The sequence below is a fragment of the Phragmites australis genome, chromosome 21, assembly GCF_958298935.1.
Source record: "Phragmites australis chromosome 21, lpPhrAust1.1, whole genome shotgun sequence".
NCBI classification, from domain to species: domain Eukaryota; kingdom Viridiplantae; phylum Streptophyta; class Magnoliopsida; order Poales; family Poaceae; genus Phragmites; species Phragmites australis.
Window position 1 is genome coordinate 3624483 of NC_084941.1, and position 18249 is coordinate 3642731.

Here is an 18249-nt window from a genome sequence, read left to right on the forward strand (position 1 = left end):
CGGTACCGACTCCGTCACCGCCTCACCGGAGGAGAGGACTCCTCCCGGTCATCTCAACCGTCCCTCGAAGCCAACAAAAAAAGAAAGCGAAAGGGGAGAGAAGCGGGCGGAGCGGGAGCCTGACGCGACGCCAGCTCCTCCTTCCTCCGCCCCGATTCAGATCTCGCCTCGTCTCCCACCCGTCAGCGTCGGCTCCCCTCCATTCCTCCCCACCTCCGTCTCCCACTGACCACTCCCTCTCCATCGGCGGCAGCGTGCGCGACGGGCAATGGAGGCCATCCGGAAGCAGGCCTCCAAGCTCCGGGAGCAGGTCGCTCGGCAGCAGCAGGTGAGCACACCACACCACACCGCCCCGCCTCGCCCCGCCTTTCCCCGATCCATTCCTCGGCGCCCCGCCACGGGGTCGCATCATCCGTCCTCCCTCGACGCGGTTCCCGCGGCCGTGGCGCCGCCCAGATCCCGCGACCTTCGCTAGCCTGTTCGACGACTGACGCCTCCGTGCTCGTGGTCCCGTGCTGTTTCCGCAGGCCGTCATGAAGCAGTTCGGGGGAGGGTACGGTGCGGACGGCGCGTTCTCGGACGAGGCCGAGATGCAGCAGCACTCCAAGCTCGAGAAACTTTACATCTCCACCCGCGCCGCAAAGGTGATGGGATGATCCCTTCACGGTCCTCGCTTTGTTCTTAGCTCCGTCTAGGTTCTTCTTACTAAATACGTTGCCTTTTCGTTTCCTTCCAGCACTTCCAAAGGGATGTCGTTCGCGGCGTTGAGGGCTACATCGTCACCGGGTCGAAGCAAGTCGAAATCGGTAAACAGCTGCATTCGTGTTCCTCGATGATATATGCGTGCTTTACTGGGCACCGGAATTTGAATTTTGGAATGGAGTGTAATGCGCTTGGTGGTTTGTAGGGAATAAGTTATGCGAGGATGGCAAGAAGTACGGTACTGAGAACACTTGTACCAGTGGGAATACGTTGTCAAAGGCGGCGTTGAGTTTCGCGAAGGCACGGTCCATCATGGAGAAGGAGCGTGGGAACTTGCTGAAAGCCCTGGGCACACAGGTATTGCTCGTTTAGTGGGTTTCTTTCCTGTAACGCACATATGCATGCGGTTATGTAAGATGAGTTATCGATGTGTTGTCCATTATGATCGGAATAGTTCTACACTTATTTAAGTAGAACCGTGTGGCATGAGGATTTGGTGAGTGCCGCTTTTTATTGAACTAGCTTGTCGGTTAGCGTAAAACAAAATGTTAGCATTTCTGTTTGCTTAATCTGTTTTGTGTCATCGTGTCGTACTGATAGTATATCAACATATGTTAGGCTAATTTGTGCTAATTGAATACCTTGTAAATGACTCATCTTATATGTAAGAACTAGAACTTGCAACGGTTGATACTTGAAGTGGATTGAATCTGCCAGTTTCAGATTTTCCTAATTTCTTATTCTTCTGTTTAAATAAAAACCCAAAAGTAGAAGATAGGATCATAGGAACTAGTGGAAACCTGCTGCACACAGGTCTGGGTGATTGATTCGTTACCAATAGTAGTGGCTTGTGAAGTTGCTTTTTTGACTTCTGTGTTTCCTATTGATGTTCTTTTTCGAACTTCACATCTGTCATCTGACTAAATTATTAATTCCCTCCCGCAAGCTGTTAACTTCCTTATTTTCCATGAGTGCCATAATATCATTGCATATTGTGTGCACTTTTTTAATAAACTTGGACAAAGCTTTGTGTAAGTAACATGAACTATAATCAGGTTGCAGAACCACTGAGGGCTATGGTTATGGGAGCTCCTTTGGAGGATGCTCGCCACCTTGCCCAAAGATACGACAGAGTGCGTCAAGAAGCTGAAGCACAGGTAATTTCACTATGATCTACATAATATATTTACCTTTTTATTTTGTCTACGAATCTCTCCAACAAGAAACAACATCCATAGTGACCTTTGCTTCTGGTACATTAATTCTTACTAATTGAAAGGTACATGGTAAAATGTCATAACAAAAACTATTTTAGTAAACCTTGGATTTCTCATAATGAAGTGATAGAACTTTTAGAATCAAGGCATATCATTTTTATGATTTTGACAACTGTCATCCTTCATGCATCAAGTGCATTATTGTTTTATGAGGAACATACTTTCGGAACTTCTGTCCACAATTCGATCTCAGGTTAAATCATGTAAGCCATTAATAGAACTTTTTTTTAGCCAGATGGGCACATTATTATGTCACTTTCTGTATGCTGTGCTAGAACTTAATGATAAGTTCAAATTGAGCAGTTCCCTTTTCAGTTGAGTTGTGAGGTTATGTCACATTGAGGCCGGAGGAAATAGTTGAGAACTTGAGGTGCATAACTAAATTGAGCAATCATGTAACAAATAGGGATATTGACAACTTTCGAGGTATTATTTTTTTGATTTGGTTGACATGTTCAGTGATATAGTGAACCAGACAAACCCCTATGAAATTGCATTGTTCAGAATTCTCCTTTATTTCCCCCTTATTCTGCTTTTCAACTGTTGCTCGGCCATTTGCATTCCCTATTTTTTTCACAGCTCTGTTTAATTATTGTACTCTAGTTTGAAATCACTTAGGCATGTTGTACTATTATTTTTGTTGTCCCTGTAAGAAACTTAGAAATGTGTTTATGAGTTCTGCAGGCTATTGAAGTTTCGAAGCGCCAAATGAAATTAAGAGAGACCTCTGGAAATAGTGATATGATTTCAAGGCTAGAGGCAGCTGAGTCAAAGCTCCATGAGTTGAAATCAAATATGGGGGTTTTGGGCAAAGAAGCTGTTGCAGCAATGACTGCTGTTGAAGCCCAACAGCAAAGGCTGACAATGCAACGACTTATTGCATTGGTACATTCTTTGTTTAGTTGGGTGACTTGGGTCACTTGAATATTTTCTTGTTTGTCTTGAACTTTACTATTGTGTCACATAACACTTGTTGACTTAATTGAAGGTTGAATCTGAGAGAAATTACCACCAAAGGGTTCTACAAATTCTTGATCAACTTGAAAGAGAGGTACTGATAGTTTTGCATCGCATCCTTACCACACTTGTATTAAAGAAACTCTACATCTTCGACAAAAAATCTGGTTGGTTCTGGTATCCTGATTGAGCATTCATATTTTTTCTAGATGGTATCTGAGCGCCAAAGAATTGATGGTGCACCTCCTCCGGTGGTTGAGAGTTCCATGCCACCACCACCTGCATATGAAGAAGTCAACGGTATATTCATGAGGAGTCCAACAGTTGCAGAGTTGGTCGAGACTGTGGAGTACTTCTTGGCTGAGGTAACTTACTTCATCACAATGCACAAGTTTGTAGCCTGCTAGTTCTTTATTTTGCCCTCGATAATCTTGCTATGTATGGTCATTTTTCTTTGGCAGGCCATCCAGTCATATCGGGCTGAGAGTGAAACCGAGCTCAACCTTTCAGCTGGTGACTACATAGTGGTCCGAAAGGTAGTAGTTGTTTATTAGCAATCCCACATCAACACTGCTACCAACAGCTTAAAACCGATGGCTTGCTGAATGTTTCTTAGCGTGTGTCCAGATGCAACATGTCTGCTGCAACCAGCTTCAAATTGATTGCTTGCTCAATTTCATCACTTTATCGAACAAAATATACACAAATTGGATTACTGAACTTCTGTCGATAACTTAATCAGGTGTCGAACAATGGATGGGCGGAAGGTGAATGCAGGGGGAAAGCTGGCTGGTTCCCTTACGACTACATCGAAAAACGGGAACGTGTACTTGCAAGTAAAGTTGCTCAAGTCTTCTAAGACGTTCACTGAGCCATACATATACCGGGTGCTGTACACTGTATTTTGTTCTTCATCTTCAGAATGTGATCAGAGAAGATCTGTTCTATTCTTTTTGTCAAACCTGCCTGTTGGATGGCTTGTTCTTGCATGCCCATCTGCATTGTTCAGATTTACATGGCAGGAATTGCGCACTAATGTTTATCTGCAATTTTCTCTTCAATATATAACTATACCTTTTTTTTTCAATTATACAAAATCGAAAAATCAAGCCGTGCAAAAACTATACAGGAATTTGTTTCTTATACGATTGATAATGTTTCAATTTGTGCAAAAACTATAGCCGTGCTTTTGGTTGCCCTCGAATGGCCAAAATTTGTCATGACATTGCACTTGGAAGCCAGTAAAAACATTTTTTTTTTTACTAAATCTTGGTAGAAAATCAAATGCAAGCTCCCTCCAAAGTTTTAGTGTTTTCCAATTGAAAAAAAACAGTAAATCCTTTTTTTTTTATATTTTCTGGCAGCTGAGTTTTGAACTGGTAAGAAATATAGATTCTATTAGTCAATGGCAGGTGGGGCCATAGTTATTAATTTCTTATCCCCTCTCTGCTACTGCAGTTGTGGGCAAGGCTATCCCCTGCTTATCCCCTCCCAAACTTGTCTCCTTAGCATATTCCGTTGAGCACTATGGCGGCCGTGACCATCCTTCGCCTTCCTCTCGCCCGTCTCTCCTCCCACCTCAGATCCGTCCCTGTCAAGACCCGAGCTTCTGAAGGTAAGGCTTAAGTCACATGGACGGTGGAGATGCGTGCATACCACTTCGGAAGCCATCAACGGACATCGCTGCTTCCTCTTTACAGCGCTAGCCGCTGTAATTGCCAGACAAAACACAGTTAGACAACTAAGTTGTTGTCATTACTATTGTTAATTAGTTAAAGTGCATTTAATTACTGTAAGGACATGTAATTCCGGACTGGGGTTTATAACCAGCTGATGAGGCCTCTGTCAGGTTATTCGAGAACTTGTTATTTCTATTACTATCTAATAGAATACGGTAGCTACGGTAGCAACTTTTCCCAATTCCACCTCCAGTTTACTTCGGATCTCAAATTGTTCATCCACGATCATCGAATTTGACTTGATTTGGTCTCTGTGTTCGCGTGATCATGTCAATTGGTATAAAAGCCAATCAAATCTCGGCCAATTAGCAATGGAATGGATCACCGGTGATGGTTGCTCGGTGGCTATTCGAGCGTGAAATCCTAGGAATCGGAGATCGATTCAGAATCGTGGTGGTGACAGTGGGGATCAGATTTAGTGCGAGGGTTGCGTTGCAAGTCCGCGCGTAAAATTCCTTAGTGTCATGACCTGAAGATACCAGTTGGGCACGGGTTAATGAGAGACGCTCATCTCCAATTGGACGGCAGTGGAACATTCAAGTTTTGGAAGTTAAAAGCTTTTGTTAATTTCAGTTGTTTGTTAGTTGTCAGACAGTTACAGTACCTAATTTCACTTTTACCGCGTTGTAATTCAGACTGAGGTAATTAGCCTGGGATATTTCCGAAGGGAGGTAGACAATGAGAATCATCCAACCATTTTGCTTGTAACAGAACCACTAAAACTATGGATGGGGAATGAATTCGTCACTGGGTTCTTCCTTCCTTCCTCTGTTCTTCATCTGATTTTTCTGTTCTTCGTTGGGTTCTTTCTCCAGTGATGCGTGATTCTCTTTTGGTTGAGCTCGAGTTCGATCGGGTTTGACAAATTGGTACCAGAGCCTTGCGATTCTCGGACCTTAGCAACCGAGTTCGATTTGCTTGCAGTGAGGAAGGAGGTGAGTTGGATTCAGACTTGGGTTGCCTGGTTCTCCCGGGTAGTAAAATCCCTCGGTCGATCTCCAGCTCCGGCGGCGGTAGAATCGTGGTGCAGATCTGAGTTAGGGAGGAACAATCCGAACCGCATCTGCTCCATACTGACAACATGACACGTACCACCAAGACGGCGGTAGCAGCATCTGCAGCTTCGGCAGCAGCGGGTGGGGCTTCATCATCTGCAGTGATTGTTAATCCTAAGGATTTAGTGACGCTGGATGGCTCTAGCATTGGCTTCGTGGAAACCATGCATGATGAGGTACTCGATTTGAAATCCCGGCTTGGAAATGTTGAGATCCATCTCTCAGATATGCGTGAAATGATCCACAATATCCAGACAACTATGTTAGATAGGCCACACGGTTCTAAGGATGATGTTGATCAAGTGGGGGTTAGAGATTCTGAGCTTGAGGAAGTCGTTGAGGTTTTGACCAAGGATAAGGGGCTGAAGAACACTGGCAACAGCAGTCAGACCTTGCCTGAATCTGTTGTTAACCCACACCACCCACCCCAAGGCTATGTATACACTGAAATTCCACTTAAATCTGCTCCACTTGTCACAGACCATGAGTTTGAGCATGACAGGACCACTCAATTGCATCATCCACAAATGAATCGTCCAAGCCACACTTCATATATACCTCCTCATACTAGAGGCCTTGAATTTCAGAAACAAAGTCAGGGTTACCAAACTGACAAGTATAGTCAGAAACTCACTGACAACACATTCAGTCTTTCTATCTCTAGGCCCAAGATTGATTTTCCTTCTTTCAATGGTGATAACCCGGTGGGGTGGACTAGACAGTGTGAGAGGTATTTTGATTTAGCATCTGTTCCTCAGGAATTATGGGTGTCACTTGCAACATTACACTGTTCTGGAAGGGCTGAGCACTGGTGGCATAGTTTGAGGATGTTAGCAAAACACATGAGATGGATTCAGTTCTGCTCACTTGTTTGCAATCGTTTCTCTGAACACAGTATGTTTGATATAGTAGAGGTGTTTCATTCACTCACAACAAACAAGTGTATCTGCCTATATAGATAAATTTGAAGAGCTGATGGCAGTAATGCAGAGGCAACATCCTGGACTTCAAGAGGATTATTACATTAGATGCTTTATTAAAGGGCTTAAAGATCAGATTAAACATTACCTGAAGCCTCACAAGCCACATAGTATGATTGATGCTTATGGAACTGCAAGAGATTTGGAAAGTGCTGTTCTGAGTAGGAAATCTGGTGTGGGTACTCACTCTAGTAGCAAACCCTCATTCACTCCCTCATTGAGCCAGAGAAATATTGTACCAGCAGCAAAATTGGAGGTGGTCCAAAAACCTGATAAGCTTCCAGCTATCAATACTAGGCCTAAGGAGCCAGGAACATGCTGGAAATGTTCTGCCCCTTGGACACCAAAACATAAACTGAAATGCAAGTTTTACCAATCCTCTACTCATGCTATAATTATGGGGCCAGATGAAATTCAACAACAAGTGGAAGAATTGGAGGAGGGCCAAGCCTATGATCAGGAATTGCAGCAGCAAACCAATCCTGAATTGATGCAAATCTCCAAGCATGCAGTGTCTGGTGCTAAAACTGTAGCCACATTCTGTCTACCATTGACTGTGAGGGGCAAAAGAGCCATAGTATTGGTAGATAGTGGGAGTACTCACAGCTTCATGGATGTAACTTTTGCAAGTAAGGCTGGATGCCAAATTTAGCATACACAATTACAAGCAGTCACTGTTGTTGGTGGAGGTGAATTACATTCTGGAGGGCACATTCCTCATTGCTTCTATCTGATCTACAAGGAAAAAATTTCTAGCTCCTTTCAATTGCTTGAGCTTAAAGCTATGATATCATTTTAGGATGTGATTGGATATACAGTCATAATCCTATTGATATTGATCTCAAGGAAAGACTTCTAACAATTATTAAGGAAGGGAGAAAAAAGATGTGTTTCACTGATTGTTATAAAGATGGGTGTGGCAGTGAACTACCAGCTCAAAAATTTGGCAAGCTGTTGTGCAAGGGAGTCGTGGGATATGTGTTCCATATCAAGATGGACAATGCCAGTAATACAGTAGAAGGCATACACAAAAGGGAACTTGATGAGATCCTGGAAAAATTCAGCAAAGTGTTTGCTGAACTTGAGGGGTTACCATCTGATAGGAAATGTGTTCATTCAATCCCTTTGAAATCAAGCAGTCAACCACCAAGCTTGAGACCATATAGGATGCCTCACCATCAAAAGGATGAGGTAGAGAAACAAGTGAAACAGATGATAGAACAAGGGATTATCAGACCTAGTGAGAGCCCATATTCTTCTCCCTCTATTTTGGCTAGGAAAAAAGATGGATCATGGAGGTTTTGTGTTGACTACAGGCAGCTAAATGATCTGACAATAAAGAACAGATTCCCTATACCTGTAATAGATGATCTATTTGATGAATTGCATAGGGCCAAATACTTTTCAAAGCTAGATCTCAGATCAGGGTTTCATCAGATTCCTATGAAGGAAGAGGACATCCATAAAACAACATTTAGAACACACTTTGGACACTTCAAGTTTTTGGTAATGCCATTTGGGCTTACAAATGCTTCAGCCACTTTCCAGGCCATGATGAACACTATCTTTGCTGACCTACTCAGGAAGTTTGTACTCATATTCTTTGATGACATCTTGGTGTATAGTCAAAATTGGGAGGCACACAAGAAACATCTGAATATTGTGCTGCAAGTACTGATGGAAAATAGGCTGTCAGCAAAGAAGAGCAAGTGTATTTTCGGGGTGCAACAAATTGAGTACTTGGGTCATGTAATTCATGAGGGAGGACTCTCTACAGATCAAACAAAAATAGAAGCTGTTGAAAAGTGGCCAATTCCAAAGAATGTGACTGAACTCAGAGGGTTCCTTGGTTTGGCTGGGTACTACAAGAGATTTGTCAAGGGTTTTGGAGAAATATGTAGGCCAATGCATGACATGTTAAAAAAGAATTCCTTCCAGTGGAGTGCTGAGCAAACACAAGCCTTTGAGGAGGTGAAAAGAAGGCTAGTTACTGCTCCAGTTCTTGCCTTGCCAAATTTTAACATATCGTTTATTTTGGAGGCTGATGCTAGTGGGAGTGGTATTGGGGCAGTGCTGATGCAAGAGGGCAGACCAATTGCATACTTCAGTAGAGCTCTAAGCCCAAGATCAGCTGCCATGTCTACTTATGATAAGGAGGCCTTAGCAATCTTGGAGTCAGTTAAAAAATGGAAGCATTATTTCCTGGGATCACGGCTCATAATCAGAACTGACCAAAGGAGTCTAAAATTCATCACTGAGCAGAAAATTTCTGAGGGAATCCAGCACAAATTGATGTTTAAACATTTGCAATTGGACTATTCCATTGAGTACAAGAAAGGCAAGGAGAATAAAGCTGCTGATGCTTTATCTAGAATTGACCACCAATGCATGGCTATCACTGTGATTCAACCTTTGTGGATTCAGGAAGTGACTAACAGCTATACTACTGATACTCACTGCCAGCAACTTCTGGCACAACTTGCTTTAGCACCTGATGTTGAATCTGGATATACTCTCAATTCTGGAGTCATTCGGTACAAGGGCAGGATTCACATTGGCAAAAATGCTGTTGTACAAGGTAATATTATCAAGGCATTACACACATCTGCAATTGGAGGACACTCTGGTATTGCAGCCACTTACCAAACGGTAAAAAGAATCTTTCATTGGGTTAGGCTCAAAAAGTCAGTTGAGGAATACGTTACAACATGCCCTATATGTCAAAGAGCCAAAAGTGAGCATTGTCACTACCCTGGGCTGCTTGAGCCACTACAGCTGCCTAACATGGCTTGGACACACATTACCATGGACTTCGTAGAAGGGTTACCTAAATTTAGTGGCAAGGATGTGATTTTGGTTGTGGTGGATAGGTTTACAAAATATTCACACTTCATTCCATTGACACATCCATTCACAGCTCTCACTGTTGCCCCAGCTATTTGTAGATAACATTTTCAAACTCCATGGCATGCCCACTTGTATTGTGTCCGACAGGGACATAATTTTCTTGAGTGATTTATGGCAGTCAATGTTCAAGGCCTTGAATATATCATTGAGATTCAGTTCTGCCTATCATCCCCAAAGTGATGGACAAACAGAAAGGGTGAATCAATGCTTGGAGAGCTATTTGAGATGCATGACCTTCACTGAGCCTAGAAGATGGTGTAGCTGGTTGCCATTGTCAGAATGGTGGTACAACACCAATTACCACACATCTCTGAAGTGCACTCCATTTCAAGCACTCTATGGTTACCCTCCTCCCCTCATAAGTGAAGTTGCAATCCCAGGTCCTGAAGCTCCTGCAAGGGATTTCTTGGCTGAAAAACAACACTTGATTCAATAGCTCAAAGAGAACTTGGCACAAGCTCAAGCTAGAATGAAGAAGTATGCTGATTTGAGGCGTACTGAAAGGGAATTCAATGTTGGAGATATGGTTTATCTCAATATGCAACCCTATAGACAAACAACATTTGGATTGCGAGGTTCACTGAAATTGGCAACTAAATACTATGGTCCCTTCTTATTCTTGCAAAGAATTGGTAAAGTGGCTTATAAGCTCCAACTTCCTTCAACTGTACAAATTCATCCTGTTTTTCATGTCAGCCAGCTTAAAAGGCATTTGGGAGAACGAGCTGTTCCTAGTGAGGATTTACCGCTTGTGGATGCACATGGGCGTATTAAGATTGCACCAGTTGCTGTCCTGGACACAAGAGCCATTCCAAGGAATGAAGAACCTGTCACGCAATGGTTGATTCAGTGGGAAAATATGCCTCCTGAAGATGCTACTTGGGAGGACAAAACATTCATCAAGAGTTCCTTCCCAGCATTTTATTGCCGCACAATCAAGACATGGTGGCCGGACGTCCAAATTCCGGACCATGCTACTGAAGCTTGAGGATAAGCTGTTTCTTCAGAGGGAGGCATTGTCATGACCTGAAGATACCAGTTGGGCGCGGGTTAATGAGAGACGCTCATCTCCAATTGGACGGCAGTGAAACATTCAAGTTTTGGAAGTTAAAAGCTTCTGTTAATTTCAGTTGTTTGTTAGTTGTCAGATAGTTACAATACCTAATTTCACTTTTACCGCGTTGTAATTCAGACTGAAGTAATTAGCCTGGGATATTTCCGGAGGGAGGTAGACAATGAGAATCATCCAACCATTTTGCTTGTAACAGAACCACGAAAACTATGGATGGGGAATGAATTCGTCGCTGGGTTCTTCCTTCCTTCCTCTGTTCTTCGTCTGATTTTCTCTGTTCTTCGTTGGGTTCTTTCTCCAGTGATGCGTGATTCTCTTTTGGTTGAGCTCGAGTTCGATCGGGTTTGACACTTAGCCAATATCTGATCCAGGTGGCGGTATACCTTCTAGGTGGATCTGTGCGAGGAGGAACTCAATTCTGAACTGATCCAGTCAGACGACGAGGTGTGACATGAACCATGAAGACGACAGCGGCTACTTCAAGACCACATGTATCACCAGTGATGAGCTAGATGGTTCTAGTTTGGGGTTTGCTGAGAACATGCAGAATGAGATGCTTGAATTGAAATCTAGAGTGGGAAATATCGAGCTCCTCATGACCCATATGCAGAATCAGTTAGACTCCTTGGTTGAAATGGCCAAGAATCCCAAACCATCAAGTGTTCATGGAGTGGTTAGGGTTTCTAGCTTTAGGGACGACAAGATCTCTGATGAGGGGGCTAAGGAATTAGGCAAGGTCTCTATGGAGGAGAAGTTGGGAAAGTTGCCTGAAGAACACAATGTTGATATATCTGCTTGCACTAAGAATGGTCAGGCACCTGGTATTGTTTACATTGAAAATCCTGTAAGGTTTCCTTCTCAATTCTAGGAGAATGAACTGAGTTTTGATCACCAGTTCTATGTGCAAAACCAGCATCCTCCTAGATTTCCCACCCAAACTAACTATATCCCACCCCATGCTTGACCTCCTGATTCTACCAGACCAATTCCTTGGACACACCAATACAAATGGGGATACAAACACCAAGAAAACTCCTTCAATCTATCCATTTCCAGACCTAAATTGGACTTTCTAATGTTTCAGGGTGATAATCCAATTGGATGGACAAGACAATGCGAAAAATACTTCGATTTGGCTGATGTTCCACTAGACATGTGGGTGTCTATGACTACCCTGGATTGCTTAGGACGTGTTGAACATTGGTGGTCAGGCCTTCGACTCCTCCCTAGACAAGTTAGGTGGCTCCAATTTTGCACCATGGTCTGCAATCGTTTTGCCAAACACATCGTTTATGATGTTGTGGAATAGTTCCATTCCCTCATGCAGAAGACCACGATATCTTTATACACTGATCAGTTTGAGTAACTCATGGTCGGGATGCAGCGGCAACACCTAGGCCTCCAAGAGGAATACTACATCAGATGCTATGTAAGGGGTCTCAAAGACCAGATCAAACATTACTTGAAACCTCACATGCCCAGTTCATTGGAAGAGGCTTATGTTATTTCAAGAGACCTAGAGAGGGCAGCTTTAAGCAGAAAGTATAGTACCTCTGCATCTACTTATTCAACAAAGACGTATTCAGGTGCCACCTTTCCCTCCAAAGCCTCCACAACACTCCAAGGCACTCAGAAGTTGGACAATACTTAGAAGGGTGACAAACTACCAAACCTCACTATAACGACAAGAGAACCTGTCACATGCTAGAAGTGTTCAGCTCTCTGGACAGCAAAACACAAACAAAAGTGTAGATTCTACCAAGGTACAACTCATGTTATGACCCTTGAACCTGAAGAAGTGCTTGCTTCTGATGGGGAACAAGACCACATCCACATTGAACCTGATACTGAACAGCCTCCATATTCCACCTCTAGTTCGCTTCCATCTCAAGTTGTTCATCCACGATCATCGAATTCGACTCGATTTGGTCTCTGCGTTCGCGTGGTCATGTCAGTCCCTTCCCCTCGCCTCCACACCTTCACCTCCCACCGCCTCCTCTCCTCCCTGGTCCACGGCCCCACCTCCGTGGCCGTGGCTGAGGCGGCGGAGGAGCTGGTCGATGCAACGAAAGAGAGCCACGAGGAAACGGAAGTGGCCGAGGCGGAGGCGCCCCGGCTGTTCGTGCTCCCGCTGTTGCCGCGGCCGAAGCTGAGCGTGAAGGAGCGGAAGGAGCTGGCCTCGTACGCGCATGGCCTGGGGAAGAAGCTCAAGTCGCAGCAGGTCGGTAAGGCTGGCGTCACGCCCTCCCTTGTCTCCGCCTTCACCGACAACCTTGAGTCCAATGAGCTCCTCAAGGAAATTGCGTGTGGTTTTTAAAATGGACATGACTAAATACTGGCCGTGCATGCTATAAGCGGATAGCATGCACATCCTTAATTAGAAAAATACTTAATTAATTATTTTTCTAATCAGGATAAATTGGCATCCGCACGCAGAGCGCGCCTGTGACAACACCTGAGAAAAGGCGAATTTCTGTGTCCGTAGGCAAAAATTCTATGCATTGAAAAAAGCATTTTATATACTATGGAAAAACATTTCATATGCTGTGAAAAAGCATTTCATCTGACCATCTTTTTCATTTTTAATAATCCTAACAAAGACTAGCAGGACAATGCAGCAAAGAAGAGAGGCGCATCCAAGCAGTCCAGAAAATCCAAAAAGCAAATTGTTTCAATTTGCAAAACTCAAATCCGTGTAAACTCATAAAAAACATATTGATTCCAAATTACAAGCAATTCATATGAACCTAGAAAAGCATATTATGTGAATTTGAAAAGCAAGATTAGTATAATTGGGTACAGATTTGAGAAACACATATCGACGAATAAGCAATTTTTTAAAGTCATGAGCAAGTTTTTAAAAAATTGTAAGCAAATTATAATACACACAGAAGCATTTTTTTATATGAAGTTGATGTTAAAAAAAATATCATCAAAATATACTGAACTGGGGTCTAGTTTTGAAGCTCTTATCGCATGAAACACAATGATGCAATCGGATTTTAATTTAGATGCTCGGTTTGGAAAATATGGTTTTTTAAAGTTTTGAAATGGAGTTGCATATGAATTATGTCACCAATTTTGTCATCTTTCTCTACTCCATACATGCAACAGCACACGAGCCAATAACATCTGGTGCTCAATGAACGGCTGATACGAACGTGCATGCCGCACGACAAGAGCATGCACGCTCGGAATTTAGTCTTTAGGTTTTAAAATTACAATATAATATATCCATTGGAAAATTTTTGAACTAGGGCATTGCAGCTTTTTTTTTCGTTAGTTATTAGTTGCATTACAACAAAGGCTCATACAATCCAGCCCTTTAGTTTTCAGGAGACCGGACCTATTACGATCCAGTTTACTGCTCCCTTTTCCTCGTGGATCCAGCCTTTCTTCCTTCTTAACAATCTTCTTAAGCAAGACACATGCTCGAATCCATTCTTGTACACAGACCTGTGAGACTGACGGTACGGATGTTTTAAGCATTAACCCTTATGCCTCTATCAGTTCCTATCGTTGTCCACTATGCATAGCCTTGTCTTAGATATATCCTTGTTTTACTATAAAGTGTTGTCAACACTATGGATCGATTAAATTCACGGTTTAGTTGGGATGAGGTGGGAACAAACCAACGGCATTGGGTGCAGTTAGACCTTATCATCGGAGAATCAGATGGCTGTCAAGGAGCACACTAATGCCTTATGATCACTCATGCATGTGATACGAGAAGATTATCTCTTCCAATAATTATATGTTCCACTGATTCATCAATAGTAGACTTGGGATTTGATTTTGCTAACCGTGAGTTATTAGGTAGGCCAGTCCAAGTTTGGAACCTCTGTTAGTGCTTCGTTGGTGTTGAGTGGGTAAAAATGGGCTGCAGGTTGAAATGGTGTGGTGGTGGACTATGCGTTATTGTTTCGATAACCTCCGTCGGGCTGCATTTTGAATAACCAAAAGAGATTTCCGCTGCGCTGATTTCAGTTTGCATTTGGATCTTGATCTTTTGGAACTTCCTAGTCACTGAAGAATTTTATTCCAAGATTGAAAAAAGCAAGAATTTTATTCCAAAACTAACTTTCAAGAAGCATACTTGTGCAGTAATCTGACCACTATAGTTAAATATAATCGATAAATTAAAATATTCAAGTTTTTCATGAAAATCATAGCTTAAGATAAACTCTAGAATCCAGTATTCTGACCTGCCCAAGTTGGGAGCGCATTCCTGTGTTGGAATTAGGTAGTTCTGTGCTTGTTTATGTCTAATGTCAATAGTATATCTAGGAGGCCCATGTATCTAGGTCCATATTGGCCCATATGCTGTATATATATTGATGTCAAGACTAATGGAAATGATCATCTTCCCACAAATCATCTTGAGGTAACATCTAACGCCTACTACAGAACATGTCATAAGTAGCGTCTCATCAGTGTCGGTTCGAACGCAACCGGTATTGTTAACGTATCAATGCCGGTTCTTAAACTCTTGTGCGCGAACCACGATTAAGACGTCAAGAACCGGCACTGATAGATACTATCAGTACCGGTTTTTGGTTGGAACCGACATTGATAGTCGGTTCTTGGAGTCTCAATTATTGCTCACGCGCCTATAAGTGACTAGTGTCGGTACAAACTAGAACCGACACTGATTCCTATTATATTTATATCTAGCACTTAGCCACTCTCCTCGTTTGCTCCATTCACCCTGACGTCGCTCCTCCTCCCCGACCGCCGCCTCCTTCCCGTTCGCAGCCTCCTCGTCGCGCGTTGGCTCGTCGCCTCCTCGTCCTCGTCCTCGTCATGCGTCGGCCCACCGCCTCCTCCTCCTCATCACGCGCCGATCGTTGCCTCCTCGTCCTCGTTGCACGCCGGCCCACCGTCGCCTCCTCGATGTCCCCATGGCGAGCAGCAGCGACAGTGGAGGTGGATGGCGTAGATCTAGGCAGTGTGGAGGTGGCTGTTCCATCCTATCCGGCTGCCCGGGTCCGGATGACAACCCTCGTACTCCCGGTCTCCAGATCCTCAATGTCGTATCCCCTTCCTACCCGGAAGGGCTACGAAACACCTAGTTTAGTTCTCAAATTCAAGTTAGCAAACTGTATTTAGTAAATTATAGTTAGCAAATCATAGTTAGCAAATTGTAGTTAGCAAGTTATAGTTAGCAATTATAGTTAGCCAATTTAGATTATGAAATTAGATATGTATTTTAGTTCAAAATATGTTAGCTTATTATTATATGTGTATGTCATGATATTTTAGATGTTACCATCATTTCCCAGTGAGTAACTAGTTTGGTACTATCTTGTTCTGCAATTGATAACTTGACATAATTGCGAGATTATCCATATGTGCCGATTGATATGGTATTGACGTTTTTTTTCTCTGGGTATGTAGACGTACCTATAACTTGTTTTAGGTGCATCTGCATGCTCATAGATGAAAATCCCTTTGCTATAAATTATAAGAAGGTCAGTTAATATTGTAATTTGCGGTTAACAAATTTAGAAACTATGCCGATTGATGTAGGTGCTTCCTCATCTACAATGGCTACATGATATTATTGCGGATCTTGGTGGCACACCACCTGTGGTGACGATCACATTGGCTGATAACAATAAAATGAAGATCACTATCTCTTTTAGCATTGCTTTTCCCAAAAAAGGATATATCACTTTAACAACATTAAGCTCCGAAACAGACCAAAGACTTATGGCTGAAAGATCTACTGTCCATGCACTTCTACAATCAGTTAACCTACAGCTTGGATACATGTTTCTGGACTACAGCTATTTCAAATTGAAAGTGCTTGAATAGAATGAGGATGTGCTTGCAATGACTCCTAGGCTCTCGCGGTTACATGCAGCTTAAACGGTTGGTGATATGAACCTGTAGTTTATAGCTAGGATTATTTCAATAATATTAAAATTTTTCTCTATATTGTTGCTCTTTGTCTGTAGGATATTTATTGGAACACTCGGATGCGGATGGATCGTATATTGACTTTAATCTTACGTCTTCTTACCCAGCAGTGGAGGTAAATATTACTTGGTCCTCGATGCAGGAAGGTCCGGGAAGGAAAGCAACAGTTACACCTTAAGTTTCAGTATGACAATAATAGTTTTGTTATTTACGGAAGTCCAATGGAACTTCTGTTTGAAGCAATAGCTAGTGCACTCATTTATTCACTGAATCATTTTGATGTAATATTTGGAGTTGAAATTTTAGATATTAACTATGTATGTAATGGTATTTGATGTAATTTTAGAAATATCTGCAGTTTGAATTAATGTATTAAGTGTTTATCGTGACTTAAACATTAGAAGAATGGATGCATGTGCATGTGATGCATTTTGGATTGTGTAATTATTTTTGGCTGCGGAATATCTATCAGTGTGGTTCTATTTTAGAACCGACACTGATAATCAGTATCATTGACGGTTCCTAACAGGGAACCGACACTGACAATTCATTATCAATGCCGGTTCTATACCCGGCACTGATAGTCACTGACTATCAGTGCCGAGTAATCAGTATCGGTTTAAAACCCGTTACGGATGGCTATTTTGAACTGACACTGATGAGGTATTCTGTAGTAGTGGCTTCTGATAGCTTACACATAAAATTTCCTTCTTTAAATACATGAGCAAGAAGACCGGTAAAACTGCAAGATTTAGTGTATCTCTGACCCTTTCTTGCTTAGTGTTCCTTTTTTTTCAGCACTCTTCTCAAGGCTATTAGGTTTTCTCACCAACATTCCCATGCTATAACAGCTAAAGATTCACGGGAACTGCCCCTTGGAGCTACCTGATGTGATACTGCAACTTGAGGAGTCAACAGGATCCATCGCTGTCGATCAAATCGGCCGCTCCGTTATTCTATATAGGCCTAGCACCAGCAAGATGAAAAAGAAGCAAGAAGTTGCTAAAAATACTAGAAGATTTGTAAAATCTGAAGCATTGGAAGAACGTCCTAGATACAGCTCAAGCAAAAGATTTATTAAACCTGGATCAACATTTAGGCCTCAACAGAAGAGAAGACAAATGACATCCAAGGGATTGTCATACAGCCGAGGATAGCTGCAACATAAAATCATATACGCATGTTTTTCTTGTTGTCCGGGGAAATCATGTAATTTTAGACAAACCAATTGGGTAATGGGTGTGTTTTCTTTTTGCCAGCAGGCTATGGTTCCAGCTCTCATCAACTACGTCAATAAAATAGGCTCATAATACTTTACTGTAACACACTACTACAAAATCAGTCTTATATATCGGCATATTACTGCTGGTTACTATTGGACCGACAGTGATGTGACATCATTACCGGTTCATAAACTGTACAAGAAGAATCAGCCATCGTGACTTATGAACCGACAGTGATAAGTCTCGTCACTGTCGGTCGATAGATTGAGCCGGTAGTGATGCTCTGCTCCCTTATCACTGTCGGGTTAATCCACCAACCGGCAGTGATAGCATAGCATCACTGCCAGGTTAATCCACCAACCAGCAGTGATAGCATAACATCACTGACGGTTGGTTAAATGAGTCAATAATGATG

General features: G+C 42.6%; 2 protein-coding genes across 2 annotated transcripts; both read left to right on the forward strand.

Annotated features, from left to right (window-relative positions):
* Window positions 1-4023, forward strand: LOC133903910 (SH3 domain-containing protein 2-like). The gene is made up of 10 exons (XM_062345395.1): window positions 1-328; window positions 528-644; window positions 737-806; window positions 908-1059; window positions 1758-1859; window positions 2664-2864; window positions 2968-3030; window positions 3146-3301; window positions 3398-3472; window positions 3679-4023. Exons 1-10 carry the CDS (start codon window positions 269-271, stop codon window positions 3793-3795), a joined length of 1113 nt encoding a protein of 370 aa, XP_062201379.1. The 5' UTR covers window positions 1-268; the 3' UTR covers window positions 3796-4023.
* A 367-nt stretch (window positions 4024-4390) lies between these two features.
* On the forward strand, window positions 4391-17780 carry LOC133903950 (uncharacterized). Its single transcript, XM_062345448.1, has 3 exons — window positions 4391-4551; window positions 12645-12991; window positions 17463-17780. The coding sequence occupies exons 1-3, from the start codon at window positions 4464-4466 to the stop codon at window positions 17766-17768; spliced, it is 741 nt and encodes a 246-aa protein (XP_062201432.1). The 5' UTR covers window positions 4391-4463; the 3' UTR covers window positions 17769-17780.
* The last annotated feature ends 469 nt before the right edge of the window (window positions 17781-18249 follow it).

Excerpts from the sequence above, each read along its gene's own strand:
- LOC133903910 (XM_062345395.1), top strand. The coding sequence starts at position 269 with ATGGAGGCCATCCGGAAGCAGGCCTCCAAGCTCCGGGAGCAGGTCGCT. Across the intron at positions 1,860-2,663 it reads GTCAAGAAGCTGAAGCACAG|GCTATTGAAGTTTCGAAGCG; the intron begins GTAATTTCACTA and ends TGAGTTCTGCAG. Across the intron at positions 3,031-3,145 it reads TTGATCAACTTGAAAGAGAG|ATGGTATCTGAGCGCCAAAG; the intron begins GTACTGATAGTT and ends TATTTTTTCTAG.
- LOC133903950 (XM_062345448.1), top strand. The coding sequence starts at position 4,464 with ATGGCGGCCGTGACCATCCTTCGCCTTCCTCTCGCCCGTCTCTCCTCC. Across the intron at positions 4,552-12,644 it reads CAAGACCCGAGCTTCTGAAG|TCCCTTCCCCTCGCCTCCAC; the intron begins GTAAGGCTTAAG and ends TGGTCATGTCAG. Across the intron at positions 12,992-17,462 it reads ATGAGCTCCTCAAGGAAATT|CTAAAGATTCACGGGAACTG; the intron begins GCGTGTGGTTTT and ends ATGCTATAACAG.